General features: G+C 42.7%; 1 protein-coding gene across 1 annotated transcript in view; it reads right to left on the reverse strand.

Moving 5' to 3' along the window:
- Window positions 1–455: 455 nt before the first annotated feature.
- The window catches only part of LOC139311778 (alpha-2-macroglobulin-like), a 102881-nt gene continuing 83780 nt past the window's right edge, over window positions 456–19556 (reverse strand). Inside the window, exons 28-36 of the mRNA XM_070936286.1 lie at window positions 18374–18539; window positions 8797–9026; window positions 8400–8612; window positions 7145–7272; window positions 6758–6848; window positions 6175–6243; window positions 3703–3805; window positions 3363–3404; window positions 456–746 (exon numbers count right to left, since the gene is read on the reverse strand). Of these exons, the coding sequence (XP_070792387.1) occupies window positions 724–746; window positions 3363–3404; window positions 3703–3805; window positions 6175–6243; window positions 6758–6848; window positions 7145–7272; window positions 8400–8612; window positions 8797–9026; window positions 18374–18539 (1065 nt within the window). The 3' untranslated portion in view covers window positions 456–723. The remainder of the gene's footprint in view (window positions 747–3362; window positions 3405–3702; window positions 3806–6174; window positions 6244–6757; window positions 6849–7144; window positions 7273–8399; window positions 8613–8796; window positions 9027–18373; window positions 18540–19556) is intronic.

Consider the following 19556-nt stretch of genomic DNA (forward strand, 5'->3'; position numbering starts at 1 on the left):
GCTTCTGCGCATGCACAGAAGAGCGCGTGCGAGGCTGCGCACCGATAGTAAAGGTAAGTAGAACCCACCCCTGGTGTAAATGTACATATGAAAAGATGCTCTGCTGTTCCATACCTTCACCAGCCAAATATTAATTTTATACATGGATCCATTTACGGCATTGAATTGTTCAAAGTTGGGGGGCATTTCTTTGCTAATATGGGGGCTTTCTTATATTAAAAAAGGGGAGAATTCTCCCTACAAAATATTAATCCGTATCTGATTTTTTCCCACTCTTAATTTGCTTTGGCTTCCTTCAATCCCCACCTTGGTGCCCCATCCCACCCCAATGATTTTCCTGGTTCTCTCCAAAGTTGAGAGCAGCTCTTAGCAAACCTGTCTCCCGTACTCCGACTCGCCCTACAAACACCGCTCATCACACCCTCAAGTTAAAAGATTCACTTGAGAAACCCTGATGGAATAGAAAAACCTTGTTTTATTTCATCCAACGATTGGAGAAAGAAAAAAATATTTCTGCTCTAGATCTCCGGTGGCGATCTGCACCCCAGTCTTCTGTTACCATCACTGGTGAAAACGTAAATAGCCAGTCTCCTGGAAGACAGCGTAACCCACATTTAGTGGGTTTTTGTATAGACAAAAAAGGGGGGGACAGCACACTTCATTGATTCTTCCTTGATTCTCTTCCTTGCTCAATAGTTTTGGTTCGGCCGGAGATTTTCTTCTTTAATGTTTTTTGATATCTTTGTCTGTCGAAGAAAAAGCATGAAAATCGTTAGAAGCAAGATTCAGCCAATACGCTTCAGCCGAGGATTGTCTGTACAGGTAGTCCTCAACTTATAACTGTTCATTTAGTGACTGTTCAAAGTTACAAAGGCGCTGAAAAAAGTGATTTATGACCATTTTTCAGACTTATGACCATTGCAGCATCCCACTGATCACGCGATTTACATTCGGATGCTTGACAACTGGTTCACATTTATGACGGTGGCAGGGTCCCAGGGTCATGTGATCCCCTTTTGCAACCTTCTAACAACTGTGTGACTAACGTTTAACAACTGCACCGATTCACTTAACAACTGTGGCAAGAAAAGTCGTAAAGCGGAGCAAAACGTACTTAACAAATTTCTCACTTAACAACATAAATGTTGAGCTCAATTGTGATCGTAAGTCGAGGGCTACCTGTACTAGTAAGTTTGGGGTTGTGAACAGGGGTGTGCTTCAAAAATTTTAGCAAGGGGTTCTCTGCCCTGTTGCTGGGTGGGCGTGGCCATGGTGGGCGTGGCCTAGCCAGTTTCCTGCACCATGACGCTGGGGGAGTTTTTGCCCTCCCTTGGCTCCGGAGGCTTTCCTTGAGCCTCTGTGAGGGCGAAAACGGCCTCCCCAGGCTCTGGAGGCCCTCTGGAGGCCAGAAACGGGCTTCCAGAACTTCCAGGCTTACTTCCGGTAAGCCTGTTTTTCACCCTCCCCGAGCCTCTGCGTGCACCCTGCACTTACCTGCATCCCAAATGGGCTGCTTGGCCCAGTAGGATTTGGGGGTTCTCTGAACTGCACAGAATCTTAGCTAGAGGTTCTCCTGAACCCCTGCGAACCTCCAGCAGCCCACCTCTGGTTCTGAAGGAGGATGTTGAATGGCTGTGTGGGAGGATTTTAGTTTTATATTGTTTTCCACCCAAAAATGAAGAAAGGTGAGATGGCTTTTACAGGGGGGAGGGAGTAATTTTTCTATGGTAGCAGCACCCAATCTTTGTAATTATTCCCTAAAGAGGCTTCACTGATGCTCACATGACTCTCACTTTGGCATCAGGTGAAGACCTTTCCCATGTTCCCAATGTTTTAAACTGGCTTTAACTCAGATTATTTTAGATTTTGAATGGCCACTATGCCTCTGTCTAGTTTATATGGTGTTTTCATTTCACACTTGATTTGGTTGCATATGTCTTTGTTAAAATTGTGGTTTTCTTAGAGTGGAAAAATGCAGGAAAAGATCAGGTCTAACTGAGCCTAAAAAATCTGTCTTGAACGTGTATCTGGGTTCCAGATTTCCAGGCACAAGCAGAAGAAGCTGGTCATCTGGAAGCAGAAGCAACTGGTTGGTCCCATAAGAAGCAAAATGTTGGAATAAAGTGGGTTTTGCTTGGATTCAGCACAACTGTTCTTCTTATAGAGAACAAGACAATGAGCACATGTGATCTTGACAGAAGTTGCTCTCTCTGGCTCTGACAATGGCAAGATACAGAATAACAGAGTTGGAAGGGGCTTTGGAGGTCTTCTAGTCCAACCCCCTCCTCAGGTAGGAAACCCTATACCATTCTAAACAAATGGTTGTCCAATCTCTTTTTAAAAACCTCCAGTATTGGAGCACCCACATCTTCTGAAGACAATCCATTCCACTGATTAATTGTTCTCCCTATCAAGAAACTTCTCCTTAGTTCTAGGTTCCTTCTCTCCTTAATTAGTTTACATCCATTGCTTCTTGTCATGCCTTAAGTTGTTTTAGACAATAGGCTGACCCCCCTCTTCTTTGTAGCAGCCCCTCAAATATTGGAAGACTGCTCTCATGTCACCCGGTCTGTTCACAAACAGTCCTTCTTTTCATTGAATTAGGCATATCTAATTCCAGCAACTGTTCTTCATTATGTTTTAGCCTCCAGCCCCCTAATCATCTTTGTTGCTCTTCTCTGCATTCTTTCTAGAGTCTCAACATCTTTTTTATATTGTGGCAACCAAAATTGGATGCAAAACTAGATGAAAGCATGGTCTTACCAAGGCATTTGGGGAAGGTGTCAATCAGAGGTGAAATCCAGGAAGTTCTGACAGGTTCTGGAGAACTGGTTCTGGAGAGTAGTTCGGAGAACTGGCCAATACCACATCTGGCTGGCCCCAGAGTGGGGTGGGAATGGAGATTTTGCAATATCCTTCCCCTGCCATGCCCACCAAGCCACGCCCACCAAGCCACACCCATAGAACCGGTAGTAAAGAAATTTGGATTTCACCACTGGTGTCAATATAGCCTTTTCATAGAAACCCAGACTATTCTATGAGGTTATCCCAGCCACAAGAAAGGCTGTTTTCTGTAGTGCAGGATCCCAAATGGGCTTCAGCCAGATTTTGTCCATATACAGATTGCAAAGTGGGGTTCCACGCCATTATAACAAAATTCACTTTTAAAAAAGGGCTCCATAGTGATCTAACTACCCTTTTGAAGGGTTTGTTTTTAGCTTTGCAAAAACAGGATGAAATTGAATTATTTAGAAATTCTTGTTAAAATAAAAAAAACCCTGTGATGATCTCTGAGGAGGAGGAGAAAAGACATGCCTAAAATTGGGAATTTTGGCAAGAATCTATTGCTGTTTATACTCCACCTTTGCTGCAGGGGGCGATGTACTCCGAGATGGCAAAATCATCTGAAAACACAAGAGGAGGAACTGTCAGACTGCTTCCCTTAATTTGGCCAAAGGACACCAGGCTCATTAGTCCTCATGCTGCATTAGATTGTTTTCAAGAACTGGTGTCAGGACCCTTATCCCTTTAAGAACACCTTTGAAGTTTGGGATAAATTTTTAGGTTACATTAGATTAACAGAGTTGGAAGGGGCTTTGGAAGGGAAGTTTGGGATAAACTTGGAAGATGGAGATGGATTTTGAAAAACAATAGAATTAACTGTACTAATCAGGCCTTTCCCCACTGGGATCCCTTCCTCACCTGTTTCATAATAATCGTAGACTTTCACCATGGCAGGCTTCAGGCCCTGGACTGGAGTCTCCCGCTCCACTTTGAAGGAGTAACTCTGGCTTAGACTGCTGACCTGCAGACCAAGAGAGATTATGGGGTTATTCTAGAGGTGGCCAGGCTAGAGATATGTCTTCTCTGAAGCGTGCCACCATGCATAGGGAATTAATGGGGACCTTCCATTTCCAGGGCTATTTCTAAGTTCCCTGGTCACCTGATCTCGCAATGTTGTGGCCCCGCCCTCTGAGCCTATCTCATCGGAGGAAGAAAGCTCCGAACATGAGGAAGAGGAGTCAGCCAGGCCTCCCTCTCCAGGCCCCTCCCCTCTGGAACTGTCTCAGGTGCCGGCCAAGGGAGAGGAGATTAGCCAGGAGCCAGGTGTCTCGGATGAGAGCGAAGGAGAGCCGTCATTCCTGGATGCACGCCAACGAAGGCGTGATAAACGGTTGCAGCAGTTAAGGAGGCGTGCTAGGGATTAGAACTGAGTCACTGGACCACACCCCAGAGACTATATAAGAGAGGGTGGTGGCTGGTAAAACTCCGTGACGAACAAAAACGAACTTTGGCTAGTCACTTGAACAACGTCTGAAGCTGCCGAAAGGGATATTGTTTTTGCTGGACTATTTGCAATGCGTATGTAATTTATGTTACCTGTTGCAGTAAAAACTCTTGGCAGACGGTGATTATATTGCTGCCAAGTTTGAGATAACGACCTGTGTGCATGCCAAGTACTTTCTTAACCCTCGGCTGGCTGTGTTTGTGTGTGTGTGTGGACGGGGACAGATCACGCAAGACCAAGGACATACTTTGCCCATGTCCATAGAGGAGCTCTGATTAGCTGACTCCCTCCCAACTAGAGAAAAATTGAGCACCCCACTACGGGACACAGTCTAGGGACATTCCTGAACAAAGGGACCAGCCTCAGCTCTCTCCTGGGGATGTCCCTCTGAGAGGCCACAGACCTCTTAGGCTGAAAGGGAAGGCCCAAAGAACGGGTTCTCTATTTTACCAACTGCTCAAGCAAGAGATCCTATACCAGCGTTGGCGAACCTTTTTGGCACCGAGTGCCAAAACGGGAGCACCCACACATGTGCACAAACTCATGTGCCGGAAACTGGAAGAGCAGCTGCCTGGCGTGCATGTGCACGCCAGGAAGATAATTTTCCGACTTCTGCCGCACCACCTGATCTTCTAGTTTCTGGCGTGCGTGTGCGCGCGAAGAAAACCTGGCCAGTGTGCATGCGCGGGCCGGAAACCAGAAGAGTGTCAACCCCCACCCACCACTGAGAACAAGCCAGTGCACACGCACACACTCCCACCACTTTGGCCAAGGGAGCGCGGCACTTCCCGGCTGGTGCTCCTCTTACCCGGGTGCTGGCCAGATGTTCCTCCCATGTGGACTCAGTTCATGCGCAGGCCCGCTGCCCCTGAATAGCAGCAGCAGCAGCCGTAGGGCAAGGGACAGGAATGACTGGCCAGCCCCCGCAGCTGCTCCTCCGCTGGCAAGCCAGGCCCTCAGCGGCCTCTCCATGCATGAGGAGCTGCTCTCTCCTCTGACCCTCTTGGGGCAGCTCACCTCCTTGACAGCGGCTCCTCCTCCTGACTGCTCCAGCATCCTGGCGGTGGCAGGGCGGCCAGCCACCCAGCCAGCAAATGCTGCCCTGCTGCCCCTGAGCCGGCCAGGAGCTCCGGACCGCAGATGCGTGTCAGTACCACAGGCTGGAGGACTGGGGCCCTGCAAATAGCCCGCTCAGGTGAGGAGGGAGGGAAGCCCGGCCCATCTGTCCTGGCTGACAGCTCTGCTCCCCTAAGAAGCACACCAGGTGGCTGCTCTTCTGGTTTCTGGTGCTCCTGTTCATGTGAAGACCAGCTGGCAGGCGCACCAGAACCCGGAAGAGCAACAAGCGACGGCTCTGCGTGCCACTTCCAGCACATGTGTCATAGGTTCGCCATCCTAGTCCTATACTGTTTCAGACAAATTTTTGTCAAATCTCTTCCTAAAAACCATCAGTAATGGAGTACAACTTCTGGAGGCAAGTCGTTCCACTGATTAATTCTTCTAACTACTAGGAAGTTTCCCCTTAATTCCAGGTTGCTTCTCTCCTTGATTAGTTTCCACCCTTTGCTTCTTGTCCTACCCTCAGGTGCTTTGGAGAATAGCTTGACTCCCTCTTCTTTGTGGCAGCCCCTCAGATATTGGAACACTGCTATCATGTCTCCCCTAATCCTTCTTTTCATTAAACTAGACATACCCAGTTCCTGCAACCGTTCTTCATATGTTTTAGCCTCCAGTCCCCTAATCATCTTTGCTGCTCTTCTCTCAAGAGTCTCGTCATCTTTTTTATATCGTGGCAACCAAAGCTAATTTTGTCACACGAGCCCTTCCTTCTTGCAGGGAGGAAGGGTTCCCCCACCCCAGCTCTTGTTCACCAGCCCCCCACTCACCGCTTCCAAATACAGGAGGACCTGGGTGGTTGCAATTTCTGTACGCTTGACGAAACCATGTATTTCCAGCTGGCGAAGAAAGGGAGAAGCTGTGTCATAATTCAAACTCTTTGGCTTAGAATGAAGAAAAGGAAGGGGAGACCTCATGGAGGACTACTAAACCACACCTGGCATTATCCATGTGGAAGGGACTTTCTCTCAAAATGGAGAACTTAAGAGTCGTGGTGACGCAGTGTTTGGAATGCAGCATTGTAGGCTAATTCTGCCCACTGCCAGGATCAAAATCCTGAACTTCATTAAGTTCTACATTTTTACTGACACTCCAAAAACTATAGTATATATTGCTGTGGGCCATGCTGAACGAGGCCGATTAGTCTTCCTGCTCTGTCTGTGCAAAGCTGGATCAAAATTGTGGTTAGTCTGAGTGCCAGGGTTCGTGCATCCCACGTGCTGATTTGATGCTTCAAGCTATAGCAATGGCAACTACTTTTATTGAATATTAAAGGGTAATTCTAAACCTCTTCATGCCCAGTTTTGTGGCCAAGAACAAAAAATTCTTTGGAGGAATGAAAAAGGACATTACCAACTTTACGGTTGATTTCACCGGGATGTATCCGGATAGCATCTTAATCTGGACAATTGCCATGTTGGAAATCACACGTTGGCCAGTGTAACTAGGAAATCAGGAAAAGAAAGATGACATGTCACATTTTTTAAAGCAAAAGTGCACAACTTAAGGGAAAATGTGACGGGTTCATACAGGCTTGGGAGTGTCCATCCATCCCATGCAGCCATTGAATGGAACTTCTGGAGTGCAGAACATTGGCTTTTCAGAAGGCGGAGGAGCCGAGTTGTGGCCCTTGAACCCTTAGAAGTTGCCCATCCTTGAAGGAGAAGTACTGACTAGATAGCAAGAAGAGGTTCTCTTTCCCCCATGCAGATGCCCACATACTCAGCGCTGACCCATTACCTGACGTTGATAGCAATGTCAAAGGTCTGGTGGGCTTTAGGTCCTGGGCAATTATGGGGAACCGTCTGCACCTGCAACTTGAATGGTGCCTCCTCCTGGGGTGGTTGGATGTTGTACCTCAAGCTGGTCTGAAAAGGAAGTAGCACACTCGTGTCTTATCTCCGAACGGCTGCTGTGGGTGAGACACGTGGATAAGATGTGAATGCAGAAGGGCCCGTAGAGGGGGAGAACCCATCACTTCCAGAGGCAGGGAACAGAGTCCAGGAACTATTCAACCTACAGCAAGCACCACTGGAAGTTAAGCCTCTAAATTGGATCGCCGAGAGACAGATGTTCTTTACTCTCAAGGGCATCGGGTGATACAGCTTGTGACCACAAGTGTGGTGCTCACAAGGGTGAAAACAGAGGACTTGGAGATGTCCCACCAAAGGGCTTCAAGCTCCAGTCTCCAAGTAGGATTGTGGGGAACCTGAAGGCTATCAAAGAACATTCATATCAGAGCCATGGTGGCACAGTGGTTAGAATGCAGTCTTGGAGGCTAACTCTGCCGACTGCCAGCAGTTCGATTCTCATTGGCTCAAGGTTGACTCAGCCTTCCATCCTTTCAAGGTCGGTAAAATGAGATTGTTGAGGACAATATGCTGACTCTGTAAATCACTTAGAGAGAGAGCTGTAAAGAACTGTGAAGTGGTATATACTGTAAGTCTAAGTGCTATTGCTATATCTCCTTCCAGTCGAAAATCTTCTGTATTGATACCTTATTCAGGTTATTCATACAGATAGTCCTTGACTTACAACCACAATTGAGCCAAAATTTCTGTTGATAACCAAGACAGTTGTTAAGTGAATTTTGCCTCATTTCATGACCTTTCTTGGCACAGTTATTAAGCGAATCAGTGCAGTTGTTAAATTAGCAACATGGCCGTGAAGCGAATCTGGCTTCCCCATTGACTTTGCTTGTCAAAAGGTCGCAAAAGGTGATCATGTGACCCCTGGGACACCGCAACTGACATAACTATGAGCCAGTTGCCAAGCAGCCAAATTTTGATCATGTGACTGCAGGGATGCTGCAATGATCACAAGTGTGGAAAAACGGTCATAAGTACATTTTTCAGTGCCGCTATAACTTCAAATGGTTACTAAATGAATGCTTGTAAGTCGAGGACCACCTGTATAGCATTTCAATCTGTCCAAGCAATCTTTACAGGCGATGGAAAGTAATTTTCTTCTTCAGCAACTGGCTCAGGACACTCACCTGCATAAAGATGCAACCGGTCACCTCAGCCGTGTAGTCCCCTGGCACCGAGGGCAGATCTTGGCACTGGAGCAGCAGAGAGTTGGTGCTGTCTACATGGAATTTTCTCAGGGCAACATCTCCAGAACTCAAGGTCACTGCAGCGTCAACTCCATCCTTGGAATAAGTAATTGTCCTGTACTGGCAGAGGGCCTGGAGAGCCACCACTGTATCCTATAAAAGAAGGTAAAGCTAGGACATCTTTCTTGGATGACACCCCACAGCTGGAATCCTGGGAACTAAGACTCAGCATAACTGGAGGACACGACAGGGAAAACATCAGGTCCACCAAGTTGGTGCAGGGAGTATTAGGGCATCTTCCAAGCATCCTCTGAGAATTTGTGGCGAGACAACGTACCTGCGTAGAAGAGAATCCTCCGTTGGGATTCTGTTGGTTGGTCAACCATTTGACAATGGCAGTTGCCGTCGTTAATTCTTCCTGGGACGGGAATGGTTCTTTGGCCACATAAGCAAGGAGAACATAGGAGGTCATCTCTACCTCGGCAGAGGGCGCCCGGGGGTAGTAGTATGGAAGATCGAGTGTCTTCTTTTCCTTCTCAGGTCTCTCCCAGTGGATGGAGCCATCCTCTTGAGAAGGAGAATGAAGGGTTTTAGCGTTGGGTGGCCCCATTCAGGCAGCACCAGAGGCCTCCAACATTGGTCAAGTATCTTTGGCTTCTCAAGGACATTTTATTGCACTTAACAGAATAACAGAGTGAAGGGACCTTGGAGGTCTTCTAGTCTCACCCCTTGCTCAAGTAGGAACTCCTATACCATTTTAAACAAATGGCTCTCCAATCTCTTAAAAACCTCCAGTGATGGAGCACCCATCAGCTGTTCCACTAGTTTATTGTTCTCACTTGTTAGGAAATTTCTCCTTAGTTGTAGGTTGCCTTTCTCTTTGGTTAGTTTCCAACCATTGCTTCTTCTTTTGTGCTATTCCACAACCCTTAAGTACCATACTGAAGCTTGGCATACCATTAATTGCCCAGCCCTCCAAATATTTTAGTATCTGTTAGCCCAGCATGTAAATCAGACCAGGAAATCAACTCCACAGGAAAGCTAAAAGTACCTATATTAAAGTTGGCTCCAATTACCGTATTTTAGGAATATAAAACTCACCTTTCCCCCTCCAAAAGAGGGTGAAAATTTGGGTGCGTTTTATACACCGAATGTAGCCCCACCCAGCCTCTGAAACAGAGGGTTCAGATGCTGAAAAAAGCCTCTGAAACCTCTGTTTGAGAGGCTGGAAAAAGCCTCTGAAACCTACATTTGAGAGGCTGAAAAAAAAAGCCTCTGAAAAGGAGGTTTCAGAGGCTGAAAAAAAAGCAAGGCACAGAGCTCACAACCAACAAATCTGTTGCTAAAGTTCACCTCTGGGAACAGCTGATTGGGGATATTTCAGGAGGTCGAGCCACCCCCAATCAGCTTTTTTCTTATTTTCCTCCCCAAAAACTAAGGTGCGTCTTATACTCCGGTGCGTTTTATAATCCGAAAAATACGATACATAATCTGCTGATGCTACTAGTTTGATAATGAAACCTCTGCAAGAGAACATAGAGCACCAAGAACTCTCATCATCTTTCAAGTCTAATTGTGTTTCTCCTCTTCTTACATCCAGTGAATCAGGACAGTGTCTGTCCAAACTGCTTCCAAATGTTGTCTCATTGCTCTGGACTTTGAAAAGATTTCAATCCCTTTTACTTGAGTAATGATACTTGCATATTTCCATCAAGATTATCCTTCTTACTCTCTGCATTATCCACTCCTTTTCCCCAAATCTGCAATCTCTTAATGGAGGATCAGAGGGTCTTGTTGTAATGCCAGGAATGTGAGGATACTTTTAGTGAAAAGCAGATTAAAATGGTTATGGATAAATAACAACAACACATAACATGCAGGGGGGCATGTTATGTATTTCATGTGTAAATTCCATGAGTTCATTCTTTTTTGACCTTTTCCTAGTAGTCCTCGTTTTACGACCATAATTGTTGCTAAGTGAGACTGTTGTTAAGTGAGTTCTGCCTCATTTTACGATCTTTCTTGCCACAATTATTAAGTGAATCCCTGCAGTTGTCAAGTTACTCACACGGTTGTTAAGTGAATCTGCCTTCCCCATTGACTTTGCTTGTCAGACGGTCGCAAAAGGGGATCCCATGACTCCGGCGACACTGCAACCGTCATAAATATGAGCCGGTGGCCAAGTGTCCAAATTTTGATCATGTGACCATGGGGAAGCTGCAACAGTCATAAGTGTGAAAAACGGTCGCAAATCACTTTTTTCAGCCCCGTTGTAACTTCGAACGGTCGCTAAACGAATGGTTGTAAGTCGAGGACTACTTGTATGTGAAATGGGCCGCTATATAAATTGAATAAATAAGCAGCACAGCATCAGAAGAAGCTAAACTCCACAAACATCCACCAGAGGATGCAAGAGGGCTGACAAAGGTCCATCGCTCATCAAGTATTCCGCACATCAGCCTGAGCATCACACATCCAACTTGCATCATGCATCTACTGTATTTTTCAGAGTATAAGATGCACCGGAGTATAAGACACAGCTTAGTTTTTGGGGAGGAAAATAGGGGGGGGGGGATGAAATCTGCCTACCAGGTAGTCATCTGGCTAGCGTCCTTGATCTGGTCAGCTTCAGCACATTAGTTTGCTGGTTTTTTTTTTTTTTTTTAATTAAACTTTATTGAGGTTTTCTTTTAAAAAACAAACAAACAAACAAAAGACAAATGATAAAAACAAAAGAGAAATAAGAAGAAAAAACAAACAAACATTCAAACAATAACATAAAACAACATATACATAATATAGCTTTTCAATTTGTATCGGATGTGCAGTGTTTTAACTATTTCCATAGATAATACTTGGTGACATTTTAACTCACTTTTATCCATTATTTAATACACCTTTAGATCTTTCTTTCATTCTATCATGCGACCACTTGTACCACCTTTCCCACACCATATAGTAAACTGACTTTTCATCATTTAATTCATAGGTTAATTTAGACATCTCTGCGCACTCGAGTATTTTCTTAATTGTAAGCTCTTCTGGTGGTTGAATTTTCTCTTTCCAATACTGTGCGTATGCCAATCTAGCGGCTGTAATTATATGGATCATTAAATGCATCATTTCCTTTCTATATGGCTTCTTTATTATTCCCAGGAGGAAAATCTCTGGTGTTAATGCAATATCTTCATCGGTTATTTCATATAGCCATCTCCTAATTTTATTCCAATATCCTTTTGCTTCCGGGCATGTCCACCACATGTGAAAGAAGGTGCCTTGACCGTGGCCACATTTCCAGCAATTGGGATGTATATTGGGATATATCTTCGCTAGTCTGGCCGGGGCTAAGTACCATCTATGAAACATTTTGTAATGGTTTTCCTTATATGTCACCGCTCTGGTCAATTTAAGATTTCTGTTCCATGCCTCCTCCCATTCCCCAAAATTTATATTGCGCCCTGTATTCTTCTCCCATGCAATTATTTGATTCTTCGTGACCTCTTCGAACTTATCCTCGTTTAATATATAATTGTATAGTTTTGCCAGAATCTTTTTGTTTGTTCCCATCAAGACTTTATCTAGTCCGTTTGATCCCAGTTCTAAACCATATTGTTCTTTGTCTTTCTGATATCTGGATTTTACTTGTGCATAAGTCCACCAATCTAAAGTTATTCCTTGCTCTCGTAAGATATCATTTGGTTTAAGCCACCCTCTTTCATCTAGAATATCTTTATATCTGCCCATTTTCTCCCTCTCCCACCTATTTGGGTGGGTCAGGGCCTCCATCGTTGAGAGCCAATTTGGGATTTTTTTGTAATATTTTTGCCTAATCTGGGTCCATGTTTGTATCAGGGAGTCTCTAATTTTGTGTCTATGAAAATGTGTCTTCCTTTTCTTCTCCGTTTCCCAGATGTGGGCGTGCCAGCCTTTTTGCAAGTCATGGCCTTCTAAGGTAAGAATTCTCTTATTTTCCAGGGTGATCCAATCTTTTATCCATACTAGCTTGGCTGACCTATAGTATGTTTCCCAGTCCGGGAGTCCAAATCCACCTATGTCTCTTTTGCCCTTTAAAATTTTAATGGAAAATCTCGGTTTTTTCCCCTCCCATATGAATTCTCTAATAATTTTGTCTAGTTCTAAAAAGAATTTTTTATCTAAATTTATGGGTATATTTTGAAATAGAAATAATATTCTGGGGAGGATGTTCATCTTAATTGTGGCTATCTTGCCCAAAAGTGATAGTCTTATTTTTTTCCAGCAATCTAGGTCTTGTTTTATTTTCCTGATTAGGGGGATATAATTGTCTTCCTTCAAGGTTGAACATCTTGATGTAATCCAAATTCCTAGGTATTTAATTTTTTTGGCAACCTGTAATCCTAGTACTTCTTCTATCTCGTTTTTCTGGCTTTCAGTTGTGTTCTTGATCAATACTTTGGTTTTGGTTTTGTTCAGTATGAAGCCTGCCACTTCTCCATATTTACGTAATTCCTCCAATACTTTAGGTCCCGACTCTATAGGGTCTTCAAGGATTAGGGCTACATCATCCGCGAACGCTTGCGTCTTGTAAATCTCCTTCCTGATCTGCAGTCCTTTTATTTCATCGTTAAATCTAATTTTCCTTAAAAGGACTTCTAGGGCCATAATGAACAATAAAGGGGATAGGGGACAACCTTGCCTTACTCCCTTACTAATTTGAAATGTTTTAGTCCTATCCCCATTCACCAGGATACTCGCCTTTTGGTTATTATAAATAGATTTAATCATCATTTCAAAATTTGTTCCAAATTTCATCATCTCAATTTGTTTAATCATGAATTTCCAATTTAGATTGTCAAATGCCTTTTGAGCATCGACAAAAATCAAAGCCATCTGTTTTCCAGGGTGTTCCTCATAATACTCTAGCGTGTCTAGTACAATTCTCATATTATCCCTAATTTGTCTCCCCGGTAAGAATCCATTCTGGTCTTTATATATCCAATTGTTTAAAATCTTTTTCATTCTTTCTGCCATTATGCCCATGAATAATTTGTAGTCCGTATTTAGGAGCGAAATTGGTCTGTAATTTTGAATTTGTTTTGAGTCGGCACCTTCTTTCGGCACAAGTGTGACATGCGCCTCTTTCCATGACTCTGGAATTTTGTGGTCTAACAGTGCATCATTAAAAATTTCTACTAATTTCGGTTGGAGTATTTCTTCTAATTTTTTATATATTTCCCCTGGAAATCCGTCAGGTCCTGGCGCTTTATTATTTTTCAATTTGGAAAGGGCTATTTTTAATTCTTCAATTGTAATCTTTCTGTTAAGCATTTCTTTCTCATCATCAGTTATTTGTGGGAGCTCTGCTTTTATCAAGTATTGTTCTATTTTATCATCCGATATCTCCTCTTCTTTATATAAAGATTCGTAATATTCTCTCACTCCATCCCGTTTTTCTTCCTCGTTAATCAATAATTTGCCCTTAGAATCTACTAAAGTATGGATTATTCCCCTTTCATTTTCCTTTTTTAATTTATAGGCCAGCCACCTCCCCGATTTGTTGGTATTCTCAAAAAGATATTGTTTCGTTCTTTTCATTCTTTGTGCCAATTCTTCTTGCTCCATGATGTTTACTTTATGCTTCCACATCATCCAATTTTCTTTGGCTGCTTCATCTTCTGGATTGTCTTGGAGTTTTCTTTCTGATTCTCCTATATGATTTAAGTACTCTTCCAGGGTCTTCCTTTCTTCTTTATTTTTATGTGCAATATATGAAATCACGACTCCTCTCAGATAGGCCTTCATTGTGTCCCAAACTATTGCGCGGGATGTGCCTTTGTTTTCATTTTCCTTGAAAAAAAAATTTATTTCTTCTTTGAATTTTTGTATACAGTCTTTGTCGCCCAGTAATTTGGCATTAAACCTCCACCTCCGTTGGTGTTTTCTCTGGAGAGATTTCCATCTGATTTCTAATGGATTATGATCTGCCCAATCGTTTGGGTTAATTACTGCGGTTTCAATTTCCAACCCCAAATTTCTACTGGCCCATGCCATATCAATTCTGGACCACGACTTTTGTGCATTTGAGAAGAAGGTATATTGCCTGTCATTTGGGTGCAGGATACGCCAAATATCAATTAGATCTAATTCATCGACTAACTCAAAGAATGCTCTCGGTAAGTTTGTCCTTTTATTTTTTTTAACTTTATTGCTCTTATGGTCCTTCTCCGGGTCTACAATGCCGTTAAAATCCCCTATCATACAGATTTCAGTATATGCCATTTTCACTAATTGTTCATGCAATTTCTTAAAAAATTCTCCCTGTTTTTTATTCGGGGCATAAATGCCCACTAATAATACCTTGGAGTTCCCTATCTTAATTTCAATCATAAGGATCCTACCCTTTGTATCTTTAAATTTCAATTCTGCTTCAATTCCTTTTTTTACGTAGATAGCCACCCCCCTCTTCTTTTTCTCTGCCAGCGAATCAAATGTTTGACCAAATTTTTTATATTCTAAACATTTACTTTCTTCTTTTTTTATGTGCACCTCTTGTAAACACATTATATCAACATTTTGTTTACCTAGTTTTGTTAATATTCTTTTCCTCTTTTTGTAATCATTTAGTCCATTGACATTTACGGATATTAACTTCAAGCCATTCATCTCTAAGCCCCTATCTGATTATTGGTTCTTGTTTATTTCTTACGGCCCTTACTGGTCTCGCTTTCTTCTCTTTGGCTTCTCCTTCTTCTTCTGTCTTCTCCTCGACAGTTGCCTCGTTCGTGTTCTGTTGATGTAGGGCTTCCTCCTCCACTGCTGCTATTTCTAGATCTTCCTTACTCCCCTGCTCTTCTTCCGCGCCTCTTAGCTGGTCAAGGAAGTCCTGTGCTGTACTCAGATTTTCTATTTTAATTTTTCTTCCTTGCCAGGTTATTAGCATCCCTTCTGGGAGAAGCCACCTGAATAGTATCTTTCTTTTGTTCAACTGTATCGCCAAAAATCTATATCCCTTCCTCATCTCCCGGACTCTTCTTGGTATCTGTTTTAGGATTATTATTTCTTTTCCTCGATACGTAATCTGTTCGTCTCTTGCCATATTATAAAGAGTATCTTTAACTTTTTTCCGTGCAAAGCGGATATGAACTTCTCTAGGAAGCTTGTTCCTTCTTGCATAGTTAGTCTGGACCCTATATACGTCATCCAGCTCCCTAATTATTGCCTGTTTGTCTTGATGGAGTGCATCGGCTATCAGCTCCGCCATTTTTTCTCCTAAGTCTTCCTCTTTGTCCTCGACAACATTCTGGAATCGCAAATAAAAGGAAGCCCGGTCCATCTCCAATTGGACTAATGTATCTTCTATCTCTTTATTTTGACTCGTTAGTGCTTGATCCACAATGTCTAATTTCTTTTCAGTTTGGTCTATTCTTATTTCGGCTTTTTGAATTCGTAGTTCATTATTGACTATTGATGTTTGGATATCATTCATTTTCTGGTCCAATGCATGTATATCTGATTTTAATTCGACATGGTTATTTAATAATTTTTCCTGCATTGCCATCATCGTTTCTTGGATCAGGGTTAATGATGCTTGCAGAGTTTGCATTGCCAGACTTTCTGTAGATTTTTGTGTCGCCGGAGAGGTTGTCGCTATGGTGGGGTTAGAGGGAGTCTTTTTTCCTGTTTTCCCCACAGTGGATGCCATGCTTGTCATTTCTTTTAAGATTTTCTTTTGCTCTTTAGTTATCCTGTCGATGTTACTCCAAATTCTCATTCGCCACTTAGCGCCTCTATTTTCTTTTTATATATATATATATATATATATATATATATATATATATATATATATATATATAAATATATATTTATATATCTATATTACTATATCTAAATTTTCCTTCTAAATTCGTAAACAAGTATGGCTAGTTTTCCGGTGGGCAATCAATATCAATGTCTATACGATGGTTCTAACCTCTTCCTCACAGTATCTTATACTCAAAATGTTATTTAAATATATTTGATGTTAAATTGGCTTGGTAAATATAAGTTAGACAGTTCAATACTATACAAATCAAAATATCAATTAATCAGCAGTTCACAATCAATATATCAATTAAGCAAATTAATTTGACTCAATATTATACTCTTTAAATGCTTAAAATACTGTAAGTACTATAAATAGAAAATTTGAATACTTAAGTTTAAATACAATTATAATTGTATAATTATAATTTTAAATACTATAAAAATACTGATAAATACTATAAATGCTAAACAGTTAAATATATATATATAGAAAGATTTAGAATATTAAAACTTAGGAGTGTATTATATTATATTATCTAGTCAAAAAGAAAAGGAAGTCAATTTATCAAGATATATACAGATCTAATAATCAGGATGCTAAAGACAAATTATCTAAAGGTTCAAGTGTTGTTGTTAAATTTTTTTTTTTTTTTTTATGTATATATATATATACTTATTATTCCTTTTTGGGAAATAGTCTATTCTTTTTTGCCCAGTCTCTGATCTTCTATGAGTCCTCCAAGTTCAGCACTCTATCATATTCTTGCTGCCAGACTGTCCACCGCTAGGCAGGCTATTCCTCCGTCAAGTCACTCTAATGGCTGAGCTTCCTGTTCAGTGCAAAAAAGAAAGCCAAACTCGATCCACCCAATTTCAGCCTCCGCTGGGTCTACTTGTGTTCACAGTAAAAAGGGAAATAAGTGCTGGTCTTAAATTTTCTCACCGATCCTCTCTGGCACGGACACTGTCAATACAATTTTCTTTCTTATTTCGATGCCGGCTTGTCGGGCTCTCTCTCTGCTGGAATACACAGGAAACTTTCAATCGCCGCTTCTCTCATCTGTAAGGCTCTCCTGCCCGATTTCGCCGACCCCTTTCCTGATGTCCTCTCTCCTCAATGCAGGAAAGGTGTGTATCGATCCACACTGCAACATCCGATCTCCCTTGCTTCCATCTGATTGCTGGTTACCACAGCTTCGCGTCAGCCATTAGTTTGACCGACTCACGCGTGCTGGGTTTGACAGAGCCGCCCGGTCTTGCGATCAGCGTTTTGCGCCCGCTTTCACGCTCACCCGGCTCGCTCTCTCGTCCGTGGGGCTCTCCGGGCTCCACGCCCCTCAGGGGGTCCCCAAAACACGGTGACTGATGGTATTGAGGAGCAGCAGTCACTCACTCAACGCCATATCGCCGCGGGTCACCAACCGGTTAGTTTGCTGGTTTTTACCCCCTGCTTGGGGATAAAAAACAGCTTCTAAAGCACAACTGATCTTTTGGAGAGAGCAGCAATGAGAAAAGCAGCCAATCCACGGAGATCGCTTCACTCGGTAGCTCAGGGATCGGCAACCTTAAACACTGAAAGAGCGACCGGGAGTCACAAAACGCTTTTGACATCTAAAATAAAGATAAGACTGCATATATTGTTTTTTATCTTTATGCTATGTATAAAAAAGCTATAGCGTGTTGTATTTATTAAATCAACGACCCGCTACAGATAAAACACATTTTTATTTCTGCCTGCAACAAAAAAATTTTGAACTCTGAAAAAAAAGATGGGCCGAAAAGCTCAATAAATCACATGCCGCTGGGTATCGCAAATTGGCAGTTGTGATGCATATTTTGAGCGACAGGTACACGCAGCAGAGGGATGAAAGAGCCACATGCGCAGGTTGCAGGCCCCTCCAGAGCCGCGGGTTGCACACCTCTGTGCTAGCTCCTCCTTAGGGCTGAAAAAAAGCTTCACAGCTGAGAGTCGGAGGGAGCAGGCAAAGCACAGAGATCGCTTCACTCGCTAGCAGCTGAAAAAAAAAGCTTCGAAAAAGCTACATTCAGAGTATAAGATGCACCCAAATTTTCAGCCTCTTTTAGGAGGGAAAAAGTGTGTCTTGTATTCCAGAAAATACGGTACTTCTTACCTTCTTTCACGGCTAGTTCCTGAAGGGAGTCCAACATTTCTTGTCTCTTCTCCTCGTTCCCTGCCAGAGTAAAGGCGTACGCCAACAGAGCCTGAAGGTAAACGTGGATCTCTTCCGTCTGGGCCTCCATCTCCAAGAAGTGCAAGGCATTTCGTACCAAAATGTGCTGCCGAGGGGGAGAACCATGAGGCAGGTAATTTACAGAAACCAGATCGATTCACAAAAGTTGGTTTGTTTTGGATCCAGAACTTTCTCACTCCTCGCCCGTAATTCAATCACAATAGAGCTTGAAAAGGACCTTAGAGGTCTTTTAGTCCAACCCTCTGCTCAAGCAGGAAACCCTCTTACCATTTCAAACAAATGGTTGCTCAATCTCTTCTTAAAACCTCCAGTGATGAAGCACCCAAAACTTCTGGAGGCAAACTGTTCCACTGGTTAATTGTCCTCACTGTTAGGACGTTTCTCCTTCATTCCAGGTTGCTTCTCTCCTTGATTAGTCTCCATCCATTGTTTCTTTCTCCTGCCTTCAGATCAGGGGTGGGTTCTAAATTTTTTTTACTACCGGTTCTGTGGGCGTGGCTTATTTTGTGGGCATGGCTTGGTGGGGAGGTAATGTGACTGGGTGGGCATGGCCAACTTTTTTTTTTTTTTTTTACTTTTAAAAGCATTTTTTCTACAACCTTAAGAGGTTGCAGAAAACAATGCTTTGAAAAGCCTCTGCCGATCAGGCAACTCAACTGGGATCGTGAGAGGCTTTTCAAAGCATTTTTTTTTACCACCTTTTCCGCTGAAGAGGTTACAGAAAACAATGCTTTGAAAAGCCTCTGTCGATCCCAGCTGAGCCGCGGGATCATCAGGGTTTGTTTTTTGTTTTTTTTTTACTTTTAAAAGCATTTTTTTGGCCGAAGAGGTTGTAGAGAATGTCACTGCGTTTTTTTTTTATTTGCCAGCTGAACTCATTATTTCTGGACTATCTGACTTTCCGTACCTTGCCAAGAATTGTTATCAGTAGTCTACTACGCATGTCCGCATTCCTTCACTTGCTTCACACATTTCTTCCTTTGTTCTCTTGCCAGAGGTCCGGCTGGACCGGCAGGAGATCTCGCTTGCCAAAATGTAACAATTTATCTTTCTTAGTTAGTGAGGTGTTTTATTTTCTTTATAACAAATAAATGAGTTTTAT

Source organism: Pituophis catenifer, unplaced genomic scaffold (assembly GCF_029215685.1).
Source record: "Pituophis catenifer annectens isolate HBS135680 unplaced genomic scaffold, rPitCat1.0.hap2 SCAF_2, whole genome shotgun sequence".
In the NCBI taxonomy this organism is placed as follows: domain Eukaryota; kingdom Metazoa; phylum Chordata; class Lepidosauria; order Squamata; family Colubridae; genus Pituophis; species Pituophis catenifer.